An 18,866-nucleotide genomic window follows, 5' to 3' on the forward strand; every position below is an offset into this window, starting at 1 on the left:
TGTGTTAAACATATTTTTTATTTAAAACTATGTTTAAATGCACAAGCAGAAATTTTTTAATTAAAAAAATAAAACGCTACCTATTTTAACAAATATACACATTTTTATATCACTAAAACAATATTATTTAATTAAGGTCTGACCCATAAAAATAAAGTCACAAAGGAGAAATAAATAAGTGCTTCAAATTATGTTTTTTAATCTTTTGGGCAATAAAAAATACTGCAAATAACGGTTTTAACCCCAGTCTAGTTTTATTTAGAAAATTGGAGCAGATTTAATAATAAATGTTATCGTATATACACAAATAAATTTCTATTTATTTTTAACAAATGCCCGTGTTTTCTATTAGATTAACATTCAAGTACAAAGTAATCAATACAAACGACGTAGAAGAACGACAAATGCAAGTTAAAAATGCATTCAAGTTACACGAAAAGACATATGGAAGTTTTGTTTTTCCACAATAATATAAAAATAAAGAAGACATGGAAGAGCTCACATTCAGAATTGAACATCCAATAATGAAAACATACCTCAGCAGTCTGCTGGCTGCAGAAATAATTATTGTACTCAGCAACACCGAACAGGTGGTAAGAAAATCATATCATTAAGGTGACCATGGTTTCGTAATGTTCTTTAATGATTCTTATTTTTTAAGATTTGCCTAATTATATTTCAAGTATAATAGTGTAAACCCAAAAAGAAACCAAGAAAGAAAATCTTGTTAAAATGCGATTATTTTAAATTAAAAAAAAAAATCGATAATTTTTATTAACTGAAACTACACTACACCCTCAAAACACCCTCTTAATGAAATGTTCATTTTGTTTTTCCAAATTTTATTCCAATCTTATCCAACATATATATCACGTTAGATCATAACGGTTGTGATATTCTAATTGATTATACAATATTTAAAAGAAACCCATTTGTTGGTTAATTCTTTTTTCTGCAGATTTTGTGCGTAATTTATATTTTTTCCATTTTAAAAATATATTTATAATGCTTTTGTTTATATATTGGAACTTTTTCTAGTGTTTCAGTAAATTTCTTTTGTGTGTTTTTCTTTTAATAGACCTGAAGAAGGCAACAATAATTTAGCTGAAAGATAATAAAAACGAATTCCAGTTTGTTTCTATGCTCAATAACCAACAATAATTAATTAATATTTGCAGAAACTAAATCATTAAATATGTCTATTTTAGTACTGCTTTTGAAATATATCTAACACAATTTGACTCTAAATACTTATTAATCGATTTATTTCTGATTCACATATTTTGCGTGGTTTTTATAAAAAACATATGGCCACCTTAATGTCTAATTTTTTATCTATCTGTTTTAACCATTAGTCTTAATTATTATCAAATAAGTATCCTCAAAATTAAAAATAAATCAAAGAAAAGTCTGCAAAACAATGAGTTATCAATAGTTACTAATATTTCTATCCAAACATAAATGGTAGGAGTCAAATTTTTGGATGGACACATTTAGTACACTTAACACTCTCTTCTAAATAATGTCACGAGCTAACTGAATGTAATTATATATGTATATATATATATATTTTTCTTTTTTTGTCTTCTCAACTAATGCTTCACACAATTACCTCAATAGAAATATTGTAATATTTACAATATTAGAAGCACTCGCACATTCGGATAAATAGCCTGCAATCACTTTCTCTTAGAGCGTAAGATTAAATATTTTTTATTATATATTTGTGCGCAAGAATTGCATTATGCGCAAGAAGATTATTTTCAAAAAGAACTATTTCTTTCCGTTTTATTGTTTAACAATATTTAACAAAAATATTAAATCCTAAAGTAACAAAATAAAATAAATAAAGAAAACATTACATACACTTATGTATTTAAATTTCACAATAAATTAGGCAAGTTTCTTGAAATACTGTAAACAATTTTAAAAATGCATAATTACGGACCCATTAGTGACAGAATACTGTACAGTAAGTAGTTTCATTCCTTTATTAATTTAAATTTGATTTTTAGGAGGACGAGAATTTGTCACGCTTATATATTAATCTTTTAAACATACCCAAATACACTTCTTTTTTTTTTTTACATTGAATACATGTGTACTTGCTATAATTAGTTTAAAATATTTGCACGAAACATGTATATATTTTATATAAAATTTATTTTTTATATACAATCCATTTTCACTAAAAATTACCACTTCACCAAATAAAGTGGATGCTCTTAATTTGTATTCAGTGCTGATTTAGATTGGATCCATTTTCATGTGATGTAGGAGACGTTTGCGTAATTTTTCCATAAGATGAACCTTTATCTATCTTAGTTTGCTCTATTAATTTGTACAGCATTAGGAAGACTGAAAATGAAAAAGAAAAAAAACCTAAATTACAAAAAGCAGGACATATGAAAGGGACCTTAATAATTAGCTGATATGCCCACGACATTATTCTAAGAATTAATCACACAAAAATGTAATCAGCCTATAGTAATATTCTTTCACTATTTAACTAAGAGATATTTTAGTTTTACTTCTAGAAGTTATACATTTTAGAACGCAAATGGCAGCAAAATTCATGGAAAAGAAATCTGGTGTGACCACTCATACGATTTTCTCTAACTACCATTTCTAACGTTCTCCATTTCTAACGATAAATATTCTCCAAACTCGGAATATTTGAACCATATTTAATTCTCACCAACATTAAAAAGTTTGTAAAAGCATACATAAATTTTCTATACATTATATTGAATTGTAATCTTAAAAGAAGCTACTCCCCGTTCAATGTCACTTACGACTAAATAAATGACTAGTTTACGTGACCTTCGTTGACAATACGATCAGTCAGTAATCAGCCATTATTGTCATTTGATATTGTGGTTAAATCTTATAGAAATTAGTTTCAGTTCCTACATCATTACAATAATTTTAAAATTTAAATGTATGACATAACATAAAAAAGAGGAGGGTCTTTAACATTCAACGGATATTCAAGCTTCAATAGATGCAATAATTAGCAACCAAGTTAACTAATTAATGTTAAGCTAATAATGCCATATTTAACATTTTCATAAAATGCTAATCCGATATAAATAAAAAAATTCTATTAAGATGGTGCTATAGCACACTACTACCGCTTACTACCATTACTTACAATTTTTTTTTTGAAAATCTCAAAGAAAAAAAAAACGAAACGATACTTCTGGCTAAGTGATTTTAATAGCCACGTTTTTGTCAAAATACAAAAAAAAAAAACAATGTTTAGAGCACTCTGCAATTTTTATTTTGGAGCTGGACTGTTACACATCATATTTTCTAAAATCCTCTTTTTTGAAAATGTATACGAGTATTTTCAGTGAAAATACGCAATTAAAAAAGTAAACTCAGAATCAGAAAATAATAATTTTCTGATAAATCTTTCTTTCGCTTTAAAATAATTATCTTTCTTTTAATTACAATAAAAAAAAAAAAAAATGAGAAAATACTTACACACAGATATGATGAACAGACCTATGGTTACATATAATGTAGAGCCAGATGTAAGGAGGCATGTTAGACAGTAAACCATAGGTATTAGTGTGAAAATAGCCCACACAGTCATATTTATAAGTGAATATAATCGACGTGGTAACCTAATTCCTTCAACTCTGGGTACTCCACTTGTTGTGAAGAAGTCTCCAGTTTTTAGAAAACTATCCATCATTTTATCCTGAAAAAAACTAGTATGAAACATTCCTTCAGCTTTTTCTTTAAATAAAATTCTCATTTTGTTTTTTTAAAAGCCTGGAATAAAGATTTTAGTTAGCATGATTTCCACTGGTTAGAATATTGATAGGGCATTATTTTTTGTTAGTGATCTGTTTAATACAGCTCACTCGAAATAAAGCTATGTTGAAAATAAAATAATAAGTACTATTGAGGCAACGAGGAGAAATTTAGAATTTTTAGAGAGAAAAAACGCTTACAATTGAAAACTACGATCTACAATATAAATTTATGTTTAATTTTCCAAAGTTGTTACATTGCCGAACGTGTTCCAAACACGAAGAATGGCAGTGAAAATGTGTTAGCAGAACAAGAAAATAAAGAGACTGCCTTCATCTCATGATCTCCGACCAAGCAAATGTTAAAAGTGATGAAGTAATTAATAAAAAGGATATCTGAGTTTCATAATAAAAAAAAAACCGTTGGGAAAGCTTGAGACATGACTGATGGAAACTATTACTGCTGCATTTTCTCAGGCGTTACTGCCACTTTTAGTCTTGCCACTAGGGCATGTGCAGGTCCACCAGTTCAAGAAACATGTAAAACAGACTCCTTGTGGTTCTCAGTGAAACACTGGAGTGAACACTTTTATTGAAATCGACGAATAGCCAGCAATTGGCAGATGAATTTATTATTTAAAGAATGATTCCAGCATAAGCGAATGGAGTCAAAGAAGCAGTCTTCACTGAAAATGAGGTTACATGCCTAAATTAAAGTTTGATATTTAAAAAAAAATTACTTCTAATTGATGTTATTTCAATGGTTTAAGATATGATCAATCAAGGTTGCCTATACGAATCATAAAAATTAATCTTGAAAACAAATATATTCGGAAGAAAATTCATTTTTAAAAAAAATCACGTTCGCAAAACTCTAATTAAGAAAATTATGTTAAAAAAAAAGTACAAAAAAATGACAGTGAATAATATCCAATATCCCATTATCTAGTTATCTCTTAGCTGTTATCTCTTAGTTTAAAACTTCTCACATTATCACATAAAATAAAATCCAAGGCCAAGATCGAGAAACAAACTCAGTATCAAACGTACATCAAACAGCTAAAATAAAATGCCAAGTAATGTTTGTCTTCTTGAAAAAAATGCAGTTTACATAATCACAATATATTTGCTCAAACATTTGCACACAATGTAATCTAAAAAATGCATAAAAATATTTCATACTTTTTTATTATAAAGATCTCTTAACCACTGGGCTGCCTCTTCTTCATCTTCAGGTACATTTTCAACTGGTATTCTTTCAAAATGCATATGACCAACGATAGGCTTACCCAGAAGAAGATTCATTACTGTAGGTTTAACATAGTCACTCCTAAAATTGAATCATATAAAATTATTAGTTTATATATATATATATATAAAGATGACCGCAATCCTGCAGTTGATATCATATCTGCGAGTTTTCGAATTTCATTCACCATACAATTCATTTGAACCTGTACTTTCAAAGTTCCTGACTAGTTTGAAATGACAAGTCTCTATAAGAATTTAAAGAACAAATACTAAAGATGGAAGAAACTCCGATAGCAGTTAAAATTAAGCAATAGAAGACCAAAATTATTAGTCATTGTTTAATATTTAAATAATACACATTCAGAATTTAAAATTAAATTGACTAACTTATCAAAACATAGTTGGATATTATAAATTGCTGGAACTCTCCCCCTTAGATGTGGCAAACTTGCAGTAAAACCCTTCGTTCTCGGTGTTAAGTGATGTTGTAATAAAGGTAAACCTTTCTCTTTAGCAAAATTTAAACTAGCTTTATGTTTGTCATCTGAAAAACGAGTGCCTTCCGCAAATAGTAAAAGCTGAAAAAAAACAATAATAGAATACATACTTAAAAAAGTTATTCAATATTGATATTTCAAAGACAAAATAATGTACATGATAATAATGTTAATGTGAAATCCGGGTGATTATCTTTTGATACATGATTTTAACAAAAAATTAAATCCGATACTTTCCTCAAAGGAAAAGTATAATAATAGAAATCGCAGCTAAAATCTGACGATAATTCTCAAGCAACAAAACTATTAAATACATTTCTGTGGGAAACAATTATGCAACCTTCTTTTCTGAAACATTATTTTTGTGTGCCTAAGCACCTGAACAGAAACAATCACTCAATCGTTCGGTAAGCTACCTTACTTACCGCCATAATCTTTCCTTATAGATTTTCCCTTCTTATCTTTTCTTGAAGAAATGCATTGAAACATCTTTTTTTTTGACACCTATTCTTTGCTAAATGCCAAAAAAAAAAACCTTCAATTTTCGTCTTTCAATAGTGTTGACAGTAAAAAATATTTTTCACTTCTCTACGCGCTTACTTCATTTATCATTTTTTTTTGTTTTTGTTTAAAAATTACAATATTAGTAGCTATCCATAACAATTGGAAAATAAAAATAGAAAATTCTATCAATGGGTAGTTCTTCTCTCCTATTATCCACTCTTACAACTCATTTATTTACTTATTTTATCTTCTTTACGATTGTAAATTAAAAATACATATAAACATAACCTATATATAATACAAAATATGTATATAACGAACAAAAACAAACAAACAAAAAATCGTTAAGAAATTGATATCAACTAATCACCAAGGAATTCTATGAAGATCTGAGAATAATGTAACATATGTTAGATAATCGTATACAATCTCACCTTTTTTTTTGTTTCTTGCGTCTTGTTGATATGTTCTGTCAGATAAATTATTTTTTCACAATATAAATGCTTTTTTAACAGCTTGTTTAAAATAATTTTATTTTGCGTAAAACATGGGAAACAAAAAAACTATTAACATAAATTCGTTCTCATATTATACTTACAAACATTGGATCTGGATATTGAGCGATTTCGGCAACTTGTCTTCCAATAATTTCTTTATCTTTGTCGAAATTTCTTTCTAAGAAAACACTTTCACTGAATTTCCAAGCCCATCCCATAGTTGGGACATACTGTATACTCCTTTTTGCGTACGCTTTACAATTCTGTGGAAAAAAAGAGGTAATAGTTAAATAAATGCTAATGATCAGTAGCACACTAAATTTACTCACATAACTTCTTTCATTTTCAGGCCAGGTACCGACGTTGTTAAATGCAAAAATCTATTTATTTTCTAGAATATAGATTAGAAGTCTAAACTTTTGACGGGGAAATCTTCCTAAAGCGGGCAATTTTAAAATTAATAATATTAAATTGGTCGCTTAAATAAACATAGGTCAGTTTTACCGGCTGAAGGCAAACGTATGTATTTATGTACAAGTTGTAACACCTTGACAAGTTTGCATTGGTTACAATGGCTAATTAAAGGCCACTACTCAACACTGACTCCGTAGCAATTACAGGTATTGAAATACCACAGCCAGAGTTCCGATGTTTTCAAAACAAATACGTAATTTATTGATGTGTTTCTTTATTCTAAGATTTTTACAACTGTAGTTACATGTAAAACAGAAAACACTGTACATAAATAGTATGTGCATTGTCTCAATTGTGGCATGTACTCCAGCCTTCTTAGTGTAGAAGCGATAATACGCCAATATGGCGTATTGTCTCGCTGGATATCGCGTGTCAGGCATCTTTTTGATGATCACACGGCAAAAAAAAACCACAAAACTCCCTCTTTTGTTAGGTCGTTGCAAAAAATTGGGAGTTGAGAGGTATCAGATTTGAATGAGAGCAGTTTGACGGAATATGGTTTAGGAGAAGTCGATTGTTTTGTTTAATGGTGAAGTTTATGGCGTAAAAGGAAGCATGGGGCAAGCCATAGTCCGCGTGATTTTGGGTTGATGATAAGCATCAATGTGAAACTGATTGCGCAATGGTTTGTAAATTCGGAGTACATTCCATTCGATATGTTCATCCACAATAGCAAATTGTATACTATAGTTGCATAGTGTGGTGTAATGTAAGTTTTGAACGCTTGTTCGTTCTTGCTTTAGACAACATATATTGGTACTTCGGCACCAGTCAAATTTCATGGTATTTGTCGTCATTTCTAAGTTATCGAAAAATTTTATTTCTTCTAAATGCTTAACCAATTATAGGCGGGCCATCGTTTATTTTAAAATAAGATAATAAAAACATTAAATTTTAAATCATTAAATCAGCTATTTGCTCCATTTCTTGTATTAGAATTACTTTCTTATTCATTTTGATTAATTTCTTATAACAAAACAATCTTGAATGAATTTGGCGGTTATTATGTAGCTCTCTCGTGAGTTACTATATAATTTATCATCAATTATTGTTCATTGTTTTAGGAGACTGACTCATTAATCCAGAAAGAAGAAAGAATATCAATTTCAGTCATTATTTTATTTATTTTTGCCAAGCTTTCGATCTAAAGACTAGGTTATCTTTAGGGCTGTGAAACAGTAGTGAACATTATGACTCTACGGTAAAATGTGTTCCGCAATCCTGAAGATGGCCTAGTCCCTAGATCGAAAGCTTGGCAAAAATAAATAAAATAATGACTGAAATTGATATTCTTTCTTCTTTCTGGATTAATGAGTCAGTGTTTCTTCATCTTTTTTTTTACCAACAATCAAAATTTCATCACAGTCGCTCCAATAGTTAGTTAATAATGCTAATAAATTTTGGTTTTAAATTGAATTCAACTCAGTGTAATTTTACATTACATTACATGTCATTACTTTTGTTCAATTTAATTAAACAGTATTAAAAAGAATTATTCGATTTTATATTTGAAAAGTCACACATAGAACAGATGTTTCAAAATTTACAAAAACCACTTGTTTAAATTTACATATGCAAATTTAACACCATTACAATACGTCCTATTTCAATGTTAAAAAGAGCTGTGGGGAGGGGGAAGAGATGGAATCAGAGAAAACCTAATTCTAAATGAAATGTGCAAAAGTAAGCTTTTAAATTCATTATTTCTAAGAACTTTTTACTTAAAAACTATTTATTTCATAAAAAAAAAAGAATAAAATAAAATAAAAATTAATAACTTTTTAATATTCAAAGAAGGGACGAGTTTTAGGAGTAAATAAAATAAAAAAATGGACAATTTAATTAATTAATAAAAATACTAACCAAGTAAGAATAATACAGAAGGGCAATAAAAGTTAAACCTACGAAACATTATCATCAGCGACACTTATTATTAGAAACGAACAGCTTATGAATTGGTGAAACTCTTTTATTATTTATTTAAAACAGAATTCTTTACCAAACTAAAAGTCACAGTTTATTATTTACTCAACGAATCTATGAATTAATAACAAGAACTGTTACATGGCGTGACTTTTACTGATTATACTTATTTAATAAAAGAAACTAATCTTATATTTATACGAGTAAATGTAAATGTGTAATGAATTTATTAATATATTTTCCTTATTCATATATTTTGTATTGTATTTATTTATCAGTATTTAATAACATTTCATTTGTAATTTAAATAATGAAAATATGAATTGATTTATTTTCGCATTTTCTAACTTAATTAAAAAGAATATGGGGTAAAATTATATATTGATGTTATTATTAATCTGTAGAGACAGTCGCATTTTTAAATTGTTGTTCCCATTTTTCAGTAAAAGGAAATGCGAGCGTGTTATCAATTTTGAATTTTCGTCAGAAATACATATTTCGAGATCACCAGAATAGGAACTGTTAATACAGTGTGTAGCATTATTTCAAATAAACGCGTAAATGAGAAAAATTCAAAATTGTTTTTAAGAGATGGGCAATGTTGTCTGTAACGAGAGAACTGTGACCGAAGGCCAGTAGGGCACTGAAAAAAAGGGCTCAAAGCGCCTTAAAATACATGTAATACGCTTGTAGAAGGGAAGGTGTTAGTTGAGAGGTTAGCAATTCTAACGCGGAGATCGTGAGTTCGAATCTAGTTGCTGGCCCTTTTCCTGGAGATTTTCTCTTCCTAGGAGCTTCTTACAGCTCACGGCCAAAAAAGCACCGGGTGCCTCTAACCTCAGATGTTGACGCGCCTTAAATTAAAAATTAAAATGAAATAAATGGCTACTGTAAACCAATAATTAGCCACATCATTTCAATATTTTTCTTTATGCAATTACGATAGACATATGTAAAATGTGGTACAACAGAATTAGAATACAAAAGAACTAAATTTGTACGTTGTTCACAGTAGAACTACGATAATAGGATCTAAAAAAGTGGGTCACACGGTAGGCGTAGAGACCAATCTGGCAGAGTAAAAGAAATATTCAATTTACTCCCCACAGCTATTACTTATCTTATTTCAGGTAAAATCACAGGTGAAAATGATGTAAAACGCCAAAGGATTCTTGACTGGTAATGACTGGTGAAATATTTAGAAAAAATAAAATATAATACATGCTTTTTCATTTATGCATGCAGTGGACTCTTCTGTAATGGTGCAGAAGATGCTTATGTACAGAGAAAAATAAATATATTAATAAATAATTTTTTTTCTAATAAGTTCAGCTAGAGCTTAGTTTAAAACATCAGCCAGATTGCTCCTAGAACTGTTCACTCCTTGGACGAAAAATAAATCTGAACAGCTCTACCAGTAAAAGGCTTAAGTTGTAAACACGCACTTGAATTTTTACTCATTCTTCTAAATTAATAAATTAAATTGAAAAGTCTTCAGGGCAAATATATTTTTAAAAAATGTTAATGCAATGCCCACTGTGTTGTAAAAAGCTCTTTAGAAATAACTTATTTTTTTTAAATGCAACAATTGTTGCTCAGATTATTTTCACTCTTAACATTATCTAACTATGTTCAAAACGTAGTTATAAAGCTAGAAATTTGTATAATTCAATGTAAATTGTGTTGCAATAATCAGTTACTTAACTCCTATTGTCAACTCAAATATAGTTATTCAAAAAAACCAAGCTAATCTCATAAAACCAATCTAATTCGATAAGCTATCAATCATTAAAAAAAAAAAGAAGATCATCCACAAAGGCTTTGGTATTAGTCAAAGTTAATCTTTTATGATGCAAAGCGCTTTAAATAATCTACCACTACTATTGAGGTGTAAGTCTCCTAATCACTTATTTAACAGTGTTATTCTGGGAGCATGTCAACTTTATTATCGATTAGAATAACAAAATTAGATAGCTTAAAATAATTTTTACTCCAAGAAATGTTTAATTTTTAAATAGAAAACTAGTGGTCTTCCTTTATGTGTTGCTGGATGATAGAATTACATTTTTAAAAGCTTTTAAAAATAACTTTTTTTGTCCATTCATATAAATATCACAGTTCGTGTTTTATAGGAATAGGTGGAGCTACTCCGCCAGAGTAAATGAATAAGTGACGAGTTATCCACTAAAAAGTCAAAATAGAAACATGTACACTTTTATAGTACTTGTTACAAGAGGTAAATGAAAGTAACAATTAACCTCCTAATTTTCTAGAAATGCGGAATCCACTTTAAATAATGTTTTAATGAAAATATTATTCCAATAAATGTGATAGGCATTTACGAAGATGAGTATTAAATAAATAAAATCATATGAACAAAAAAAAAAAAAATTCAAATTACTTTATTGTAAATTATGTAAAATATCATTCCCGGTTAAACAATAGTTTGGAATTAAATTAACATTTTTAAATTCTGAATTATTTTTAGTTTATTTTGCGACAACTAGGTACTAACGGTTAATATTTTCGGCAATAATTATTAAATTATTTATGTGAAGCATTAGGTTGGAATTTTATATTGATTTTTAAGAAACGTAAAGAATTAGTATTGCTATCGCACTTAATTTTTTAAATTGAATTTTCAACGGAAATAATTATTTTTGATATTCGTTAAAATACTCTCAATACTGGTAGCCGAAGTGGAACCTATTCTGAGAGGCAGCCTTGAGGAAGGTTTAACAATCAGTTCTCTGATAATCCCTACTTTTCCCTAAAAAACAATTTTTCATTTCATTGAGATTCAAAACATATTGACTCTGTAATTATTTCGAAATTTAAACAAATACTTCTTACAATTTACAAGATATAAAATAACATTAAAACAAAAAAACAAAATTGTTATCAATTGAACATTTCAACAATTTGATTTGAACAAAGGTCAGTTTATTTCGCCACGACTAGATACTACGATTAATATTTACTGCTATAATTATAAATTTATTAATGTGAATCATTATGTTGGAATTTTCTTTTGCTTTTTACGAAACGTAAAGAAATAGTCTAGCAATTGTGTTAAATGTTTTAAATTGAATTATCAACGGAAATAATTATTTTTGAGATTCCATAAAATTGAAAAAAACAAGTCTGTGTACGTTGGGTGACTGTAGAGCTTTTTTTCTTGAGGTTAGTTGGTGACGGTTAGACTGGCCTAAGTCGACTGTAAAATGAATGAATGAATTTCACAACTGTGATATGAATGGCGATGCATACTCGTATGTAACACTTGGCACAACAGGGAAGCGAATGACCAAAATCCACCAGGCCCTCCCAATTTAAAAATGATCAGCCGATGCATATTAAAAAAAATCTAACCTCAAATAAGCCTCTATTAGCTTAGCTGGTAAAGAAACAAATATTAAAATAAAGGTTGAGATATTGCTACCGACAATCTTACAAGTCAAGAAAGGAATTTGAACGAAAAGTTGTTTGAACCTTAGAATGCATTCCTTTTTTCTTGCTTTATAAAATTTAATTACTGTATTAACTGGTTTTCAATTACATAAATTTATAATAAACTTTTCATAACAAATTCAAAAATACGAAGTATATTATTTTCACTACCAATTGCACAATGGGATGAAAATTAATAAAAGAATAAAAAGAGGTTAATATGCTAATAATAAGCTATTAACATAAGCGAACCATTAATACATGTTAAGAGCAATTATTAAGTTTAGGATTTTTTTTTTCTTTAATGAGTAAAGAAAATGAATTAATTATTCTAAAATATATTGTCATAAAGCTGTTAAGCATTTTTAATTTACAGAAACAATTATTTTTTTATCTTGTGTGATTGCACGTGTCATTCGCGAAATATCCCTTAATTCATCTAAAAATTCCTCTTAATTACTCAAACATATCCATTCATAAACATATTCAATTTTATTTTAACTTTGCAGAGAAAGAGAATATTCATGTAAGTTTTGTTTATGAATATTACATATTTACAAATTGTAATGAAATTGCACAGACAGATCTGACGACTTTCAATGATGGATTGTCCAACATAAATTAGCCTTCCACTAAAAAATATTGCTCTGCAGTTATGGCAGTTAAGTCTAATGTGGTCTAGTGTATACGTTTTGGTCCACAAAGCACACATACTGGACTATCAATCACATACTAATGCGGTACAGTGAGCCTGGAGATAGTCGTGGCCAGTAACTAGCAGAGAGGAAGCCATTGCCATCTAGAAATGGTACAAGGAATCTTGCCGCTAGCCTCTTTCAGGATACACCACTGCTTGACGTCTGATGCCTGCCGAGATGGTCTATTCCCCACCAGTTTTTTGAGTCTCATCGTTTCTGAACACCTTTCTTAGTCAATCTGACGACTCCACAATGTCTGAGAATCCATTGCATTACAATTTCCCAGCACGCTGAACTCATAGCGCTTATAACTGAGATCAGTGCTCAAGAAAATCGTGGGACCAAGAGCTTACTCTCCTTGACATAGCCACAATTAGAACCAGACTGCTCAAAATTTAGAGCATTCCATGCATTGGCTCCAAATGAAAGGGAAAATTTAGTTTAAAAGATTCATTTGCTTGCTCTGAGGAATATTGTGCGCCTCGGAGATGTCGGGATGGATAATACAATAAAAGCGATCAAGTTGGTTCATTGTTTTGCGGTTCAGTCATTTCACACAAAGTAGGAAGGCGATCCTTCCCAATTATTGGACTTACTCGTATAATGAGTTACATCGGAAAACGGTATACCCACATTTCTGGGTGCCCGAATGTCTCGGTTAGAGGCGGGCCTGCTAAACTAATTTGTATTGTGGTACTAGAAATGGTTAATAGATCGAATTTATTATAAGGTACGTTGCTACCAGCCTCCGACCACGAACCTCATCGGTAGTTGGACGAAAAGCCCACCAGATACTGTAAACGTTTAAATTTTAACGCTAAATTATACAGCCAGGGGCTAATAAGATAAATTAATTAATCACTGTGTAATTATTCGTAATTTACTGTTAGTTTTCAACTTACAAGCATTATTGTACAGATTCTTATCTAACTAGTTCTCATAAGAATTTAACTTAGAATGCATAATAAAATATAATATTATCACACAAAACGGCCCTTTTTTAAAAGAAATCTTCAACAAAACCTATGATTATACATTTGATGTATGCGAGTTAAATATGATCGAAAAAATCTTAGAAAACAATATGTAGAAAACATTCAAAGACAATCTCTTAGTTTTTTTTAAATTAAAAGCAAAGTTTTATACCATACGTCGAGAAAATAATAAAACAGTAGAAAAATTCTAAACAGAGAATTCGGGGCAACAAAACTATTTGTTAATAAAATTATAACAATAAGTAATTGAAATAGTTTTTCAATTACTAATCAATAATTTTAGAGTAAAGATTCGAAGCATTCTTTCAGGAATTTTTAATCTAAGAATTTTAACAACTCATTTAATAAATATGACCACTGGCAACTCACTTAGTAATTAAATAAGTCACACAAGATGGTACGATAGATAAAGGTCTGAGCATATCTCCCGCAGAACTATCCTAAAATGAATTTTTCCTATAAAAAAGAATTGGCTTTCTTACTTGTAAAGTTAATATACTAAGTTTAAAGAAAGGGGCTTTCTTCGAACAGCCAAAAATCGTACCAATAATTCATTATATTACATTAGCTGATAACATAACATCTTATTGTGACTGAATATTTATTTAGATTTCACTCGTTTCGATAATTTTTTTTTTTAATTAGGCAGATAATTTTTCAAGCCATATTTATCTGAATACCTGAATAACCAATTACATGAATTATGCAATGACAAAATCAAAAATATATTCAAATCTTTACATTTTGTCAACTTTGATCTCCCTTTAAACGATGTATTCTATTCTGACGGGCACTGAAAGTGCCGAAAAATTGAAAGCTGAGGTAAAAAGACGTTTTTTATTTCTTTTTCTCAATTTGAGGAATGCAAATAAATGATTAAAAAATAGATCAAGCAATAAGTTTTGTGATATGAGAAAATGTAAAATTATGAAAACTTTTTAGGAAAATTAAGTAATTGTTACTTAAAGCATTTCTATCCAGCACTCTTCGTGTCTTAGAATCAGAAACTAAATACTTAAGGCAAACATGAAAAGTGAGAGCTTCAAAAACAAAGAAAAAATGTTTTCAAATTTTAAACTTCCGAAAACGTCAAACCACAAAATGTTTTAAACCTGAAGCAGATATAGAAGACAAACACTAGAGAGTTGCATGAATAAGTCTGACTAATTGCCAGCACAATTGTAATTTTAGACATTAATATTATATGACGAGACATGGACATGATGTACCATGAAGAGTGAAACGTTTTGAGCTTCGTATTTTTGAGGCACACCAGCTTCATTGAGGGTTTTATTTTTTCTGAAGTGGCTGAATTTACTTGACGATCCTACATTCTTGACGTGCTTTAACGTCGTAAAACCTATGTATGTTTCACTATTCTTTGCCACTCTCTGACGTTTTTGAAACATGTTAAGTGCAAAGATCTTCAATGATTCTAAAAGTAAAGTCCATTGCCTAGTAAAGTTCATATGAATTTGGTATGTCAATCGTGAACAAATAGCAATCACTTCCTTTTTTAGCAGCAACAATGTTTCAGTTTAGAGTTATACTGATCTTTTGTATGAGTTTCAAACTTATTAAAAATTACGAAAAATATTTATCATTTAACCCTCTAAGCGCTTAAATAAAATTGCGTTGTGGGTCAGTTATTTGATAAAAAAAACTATAAAAACATGGAACAATTTTTCGTTTACAAACATTTTCAAATCTCGTAACTTTCTGAACGATCTTCATTTTTGCTGACTAATTTCTTAAAAACAGAATTTTGTTTTACATATTTTCTAAAGCTTAATAAAAGAAGTCATTACAGACAGGCAGTGAATGAGCAATACATACTTACAAATTAAACGCATAAATAAAATTACGAACGGCTTAAAAATGTAAAAATTACTTACTCCAAGGACACCAACTCGTTCACAGAAGATCCATCCTATCAGCCAATCCACATCGTATGTGTGATTCATAATAAGATAGCCGTGTTCTTTTCCAAAATATTTCTTGAAATCTTCTTTGTCTACATAAACTATAACGTCACTACCCGACCACCATTCTGCCATGAAAACTAGTTCTAAAATGGAAAGAAAACATTCCTAATCATTAGACAATAATCTTACGATTCAATAATGCAACAAAGGGGAGGTCTTATTTCTATAAATTCTCAATTTACTATTATCCTTATAATATAAAAAAAATAATATTGAAGATTTCCAAAAGATTATAGTATTGGAGCTTACGTGAATACAATGAGTAACACAAATAGTAGTTGAGCTTCCTATAAGCATATTTCCAAACTGGGCGTAAGAAATAATATAAACATCCCTGAAGAATATTTAAAATGATTCCAGAAGTAAAAAATGTTATGGTCATTAGGAGATGTGAGATTGGAGATCTTTTTAAATGTGCAATTAAGGAAGACATAATTGTCTAAAACAAAGAATAAAAGTCAAAAAATAATTAATGAACGCAAGTTAAATTTCATTCTCAAAAAGCAATGTCATACTAATTTATCTACGTTATACTTCAAGTTAATTTTAAGGAATTTATAAAATCAGTAACTAAAATTTTCAATAGCTTTACTTGACGAATTCAATTGTATAAAGACTTCACTTCAACGTTAACAAGTATGTCACCAAACAGGAAAATTTATTCCAGTATAACGATTAGGTCTTGACTCAATTGATAAATTTTTTTGTATTAAATGTTTAAGTACATTTTTGATCTTGTTTGTTGAGAGATGAAGTATAAATTAGCACTACATTACTAAATGGAAACAAACAATACAGGCTACCATTATTATTTTTTTTTAAAGAGCATTAGGTATTAAAAAATTAATTTATATTAGGCAATGAAAAATCACCTAATCTTTAAAAAAAACCAAGATATTTGAACTTCGACAGATAAAATGTTTCACTCTAGACGTTAATATGCAGTCATTTCTCAATTAGAAGTATTAAAGTAAAAAAAAAAAAATTGCCAATGGTATTCACGACCATAATACTCGGCAGCACACTAAACTAACTACTTATTTATCAAGTCAGTAACACTGAACCTACTAACACATGGCCTTTCCATCCAAGTTTTTCAGAAACACTAGCGCTCCAAACTTGAACGGTAAAAACAGCTGACGTGTATTTTATATATATATACATATATATATAAAACATGTACTTAAGGGTTGTGAAATCAACGTGCAGGGAAGCTAATAGTCAGTTATTTGCTTGAAAAGCAAAGCCTTTGCCTTTATCACGCGGCGTTTGTTAGCGATAACACATTTGCTGCAGTTTAATGATGACAAAAGGCCAATTATACCAAAAGTTATATTTAATTGTACAAGTTTCCATTTTAAAACAATTTAAGCGGAGTCACACTGGCTTCTCTACTTTACGATTACACCACAAACATTCCTATCCAGTTCTAATATTCACAATCTCTTGTTACTCAGTTAAATATCTTTTCTTCCATGCTCACAAAAAATATAAGTGAAATCAGCCCTACGTTGTCTTACCAGAAATTTGTCTTTAATCATCCAGAACATAAATTAAAGATAATGATAATGTCTATGATAGAAAGACATTTATCGCAATAATTCTTTTCAATTGAAAAAGATAACTTTTTTCTACTTTAAATATTTTATTTGAAACATTAATTCCATCTTTTTTCGTTAAAAAAACAAAACAAAAAAGTTTTCGAATTCTAAAATGATTTGCTTGAAGCCTACATTTCAAGCCAGAAAACTTCCTCGATTATAATTATTCAATTTCAAACCCCATGAACCACAGGTCAAGGAGACAATCTAGTGAAATTTTCAGCAAAAAATTTTGATAATTCGCACAAACAGAACATATTTTATAAGTAAATTCTTTATCTATTAACTTTTATTTAAAATATACCAGAAATAGCGCTAAAATAGCGCAGTTTATTTTTAAAAAATTATTTACGTATAGTAAATGAAAAATCAGGACACACACAAATTCCTTTGTTATAGATTGTTATTGCAATTATTATAATTTTAATTGGCAAAATATGTGCTAGTGATAAAGTATCATTGGAGCCATTGTCAAGAATGTCGAGAAAAAAATAGGGGAATATTTTTTTTACTTTTTACTAATTTGTTAACCTACATGCGGACTTCGTGTTAAATTAATTTTTTTCATTATCACAGGGAAATTGCCACAGAAATCTCAATTTCGAAAATTCAACAAATCACAACACTTGCTCATACTAGCAATAAAAGTAATTAAAATAAAATAAAATTTCTTTTTAATCTTGTAATTGCGTAAAATATGTGAAAACGTTCAATATTAGTCATTATGATGGAAAACCAATCTATATACAATTATTTTTAAAATTAAAAAATTATATTCAAAAAATGTTTGTACATGTTTATAAATGTTCCTAAAAATGAAACTAATCACAATAATTTTTTAGAGTCAAACGGGGCACAACATTCATTGACTGTAATTCTTGAAACAAAAGCTTGCAAGCGTAAGGAATCCTGATAGTAGATACAGATGCACTACTGCTGCAAGCATGGCACCTAAGGAAACAACAATTAATTATTAACTTGATTGTGATATTTTTTTTTTTTACAAAGACACTGATTTCATTTTAAGTTAAAAAAAGAAAATAAACGAATATTACCATCCCGAATAAGCAAGGCGACCACAGAGATTACAAACATCCACATCAAATGCATCACTTGAAATCATCAGTCTTTCGATTAGCATCATACTACAATTATTTGCATTATTAATAAAATATACTTGGTTTTTCTAATTTTTTGCTTAGATAATGATAAAAAGTTTCATTTTAC

At 29.1% G+C, this 18,866-nt stretch overlaps 2 protein-coding genes across 3 annotated transcripts in view; both read right to left on the reverse strand.

Moving 5' to 3' along the window:
* On the reverse strand, positions 1-17,100 carry LOC141452698 (1-acyl-sn-glycerol-3-phosphate acyltransferase gamma-like). Of its 2 annotated transcripts, none has more exons than XM_074125080.1 (7): positions 16,911-17,100; positions 15,949-16,121; positions 6,615-6,776; positions 5,403-5,593; positions 4,947-5,094; positions 3,490-3,709; positions 1-2,358 (listed from the first exon to the last, which is right to left on the reverse strand). In XM_074125080.1, the coding sequence occupies exons 2-7, from the start codon at positions 16,108-16,110 to the stop codon at positions 2,237-2,239; spliced, it is 1,005 nt and encodes a 334-aa protein (XP_073981181.1). In that variant the 5' UTR covers positions 16,111-16,121; positions 16,911-17,100; the 3' UTR covers positions 1-2,236. The 2 variants fall into 2 exon arrangements, with proteins under 2 accessions (XP_073981181.1, XP_073981180.1); XM_074125079.1 differs by lacking the exon at positions 16,911-17,100 and adding an exon at positions 16,288-16,471.
* Polr3B (RNA polymerase III subunit RpIII128) overlaps positions 16,364-18,866 on the reverse strand; it is a 15,388-nt gene continuing 12,885 nt past the window's right edge. The window contains exons 23-25 of the mRNA XM_074125076.1: positions 18,695-18,784; positions 17,107-18,590; positions 16,364-16,477 (exon numbers count right to left, since the gene is read on the reverse strand). Of these exons, the coding sequence (XP_073981177.1) occupies positions 18,461-18,590; positions 18,695-18,784 (220 nt within the window). The 3' untranslated portion in view covers positions 16,364-16,477; positions 17,107-18,460. The remainder of the gene's footprint in view (positions 16,478-17,106; positions 18,591-18,694; positions 18,785-18,866) is intronic.

Source organism: Rhodnius prolixus, unplaced genomic scaffold (assembly GCF_049639745.1).
Source record: "Rhodnius prolixus isolate KJV_2025 unplaced genomic scaffold, Rpr scaffold_3, whole genome shotgun sequence".
Taxonomy (NCBI): domain Eukaryota; kingdom Metazoa; phylum Arthropoda; class Insecta; order Hemiptera; family Reduviidae; genus Rhodnius; species Rhodnius prolixus.

Excerpts from the sequence above, each read along its gene's own strand:
- LOC141452698 (XM_074125079.1), bottom strand. The coding sequence starts at position 16,471 with ATGTCTTCCTTAATTGCACATTTAAAAAGATCTCCAATCTCACATCTC. Across the intron at positions 16,122-16,287 it reads GTGTTACTCATTGTATTCAC|AACTAGTTTTCATGGCAGAA; the intron begins GTAAGCTCCAAT and ends TTTCCATTTTAG. Across the intron at positions 5,095-5,402 it reads ATCCAACTATGTTTTGATAA|GAGTGACTATGTTAAACCTA; the intron begins GTTAGTCAATTT and ends ATTCAATTTTAG.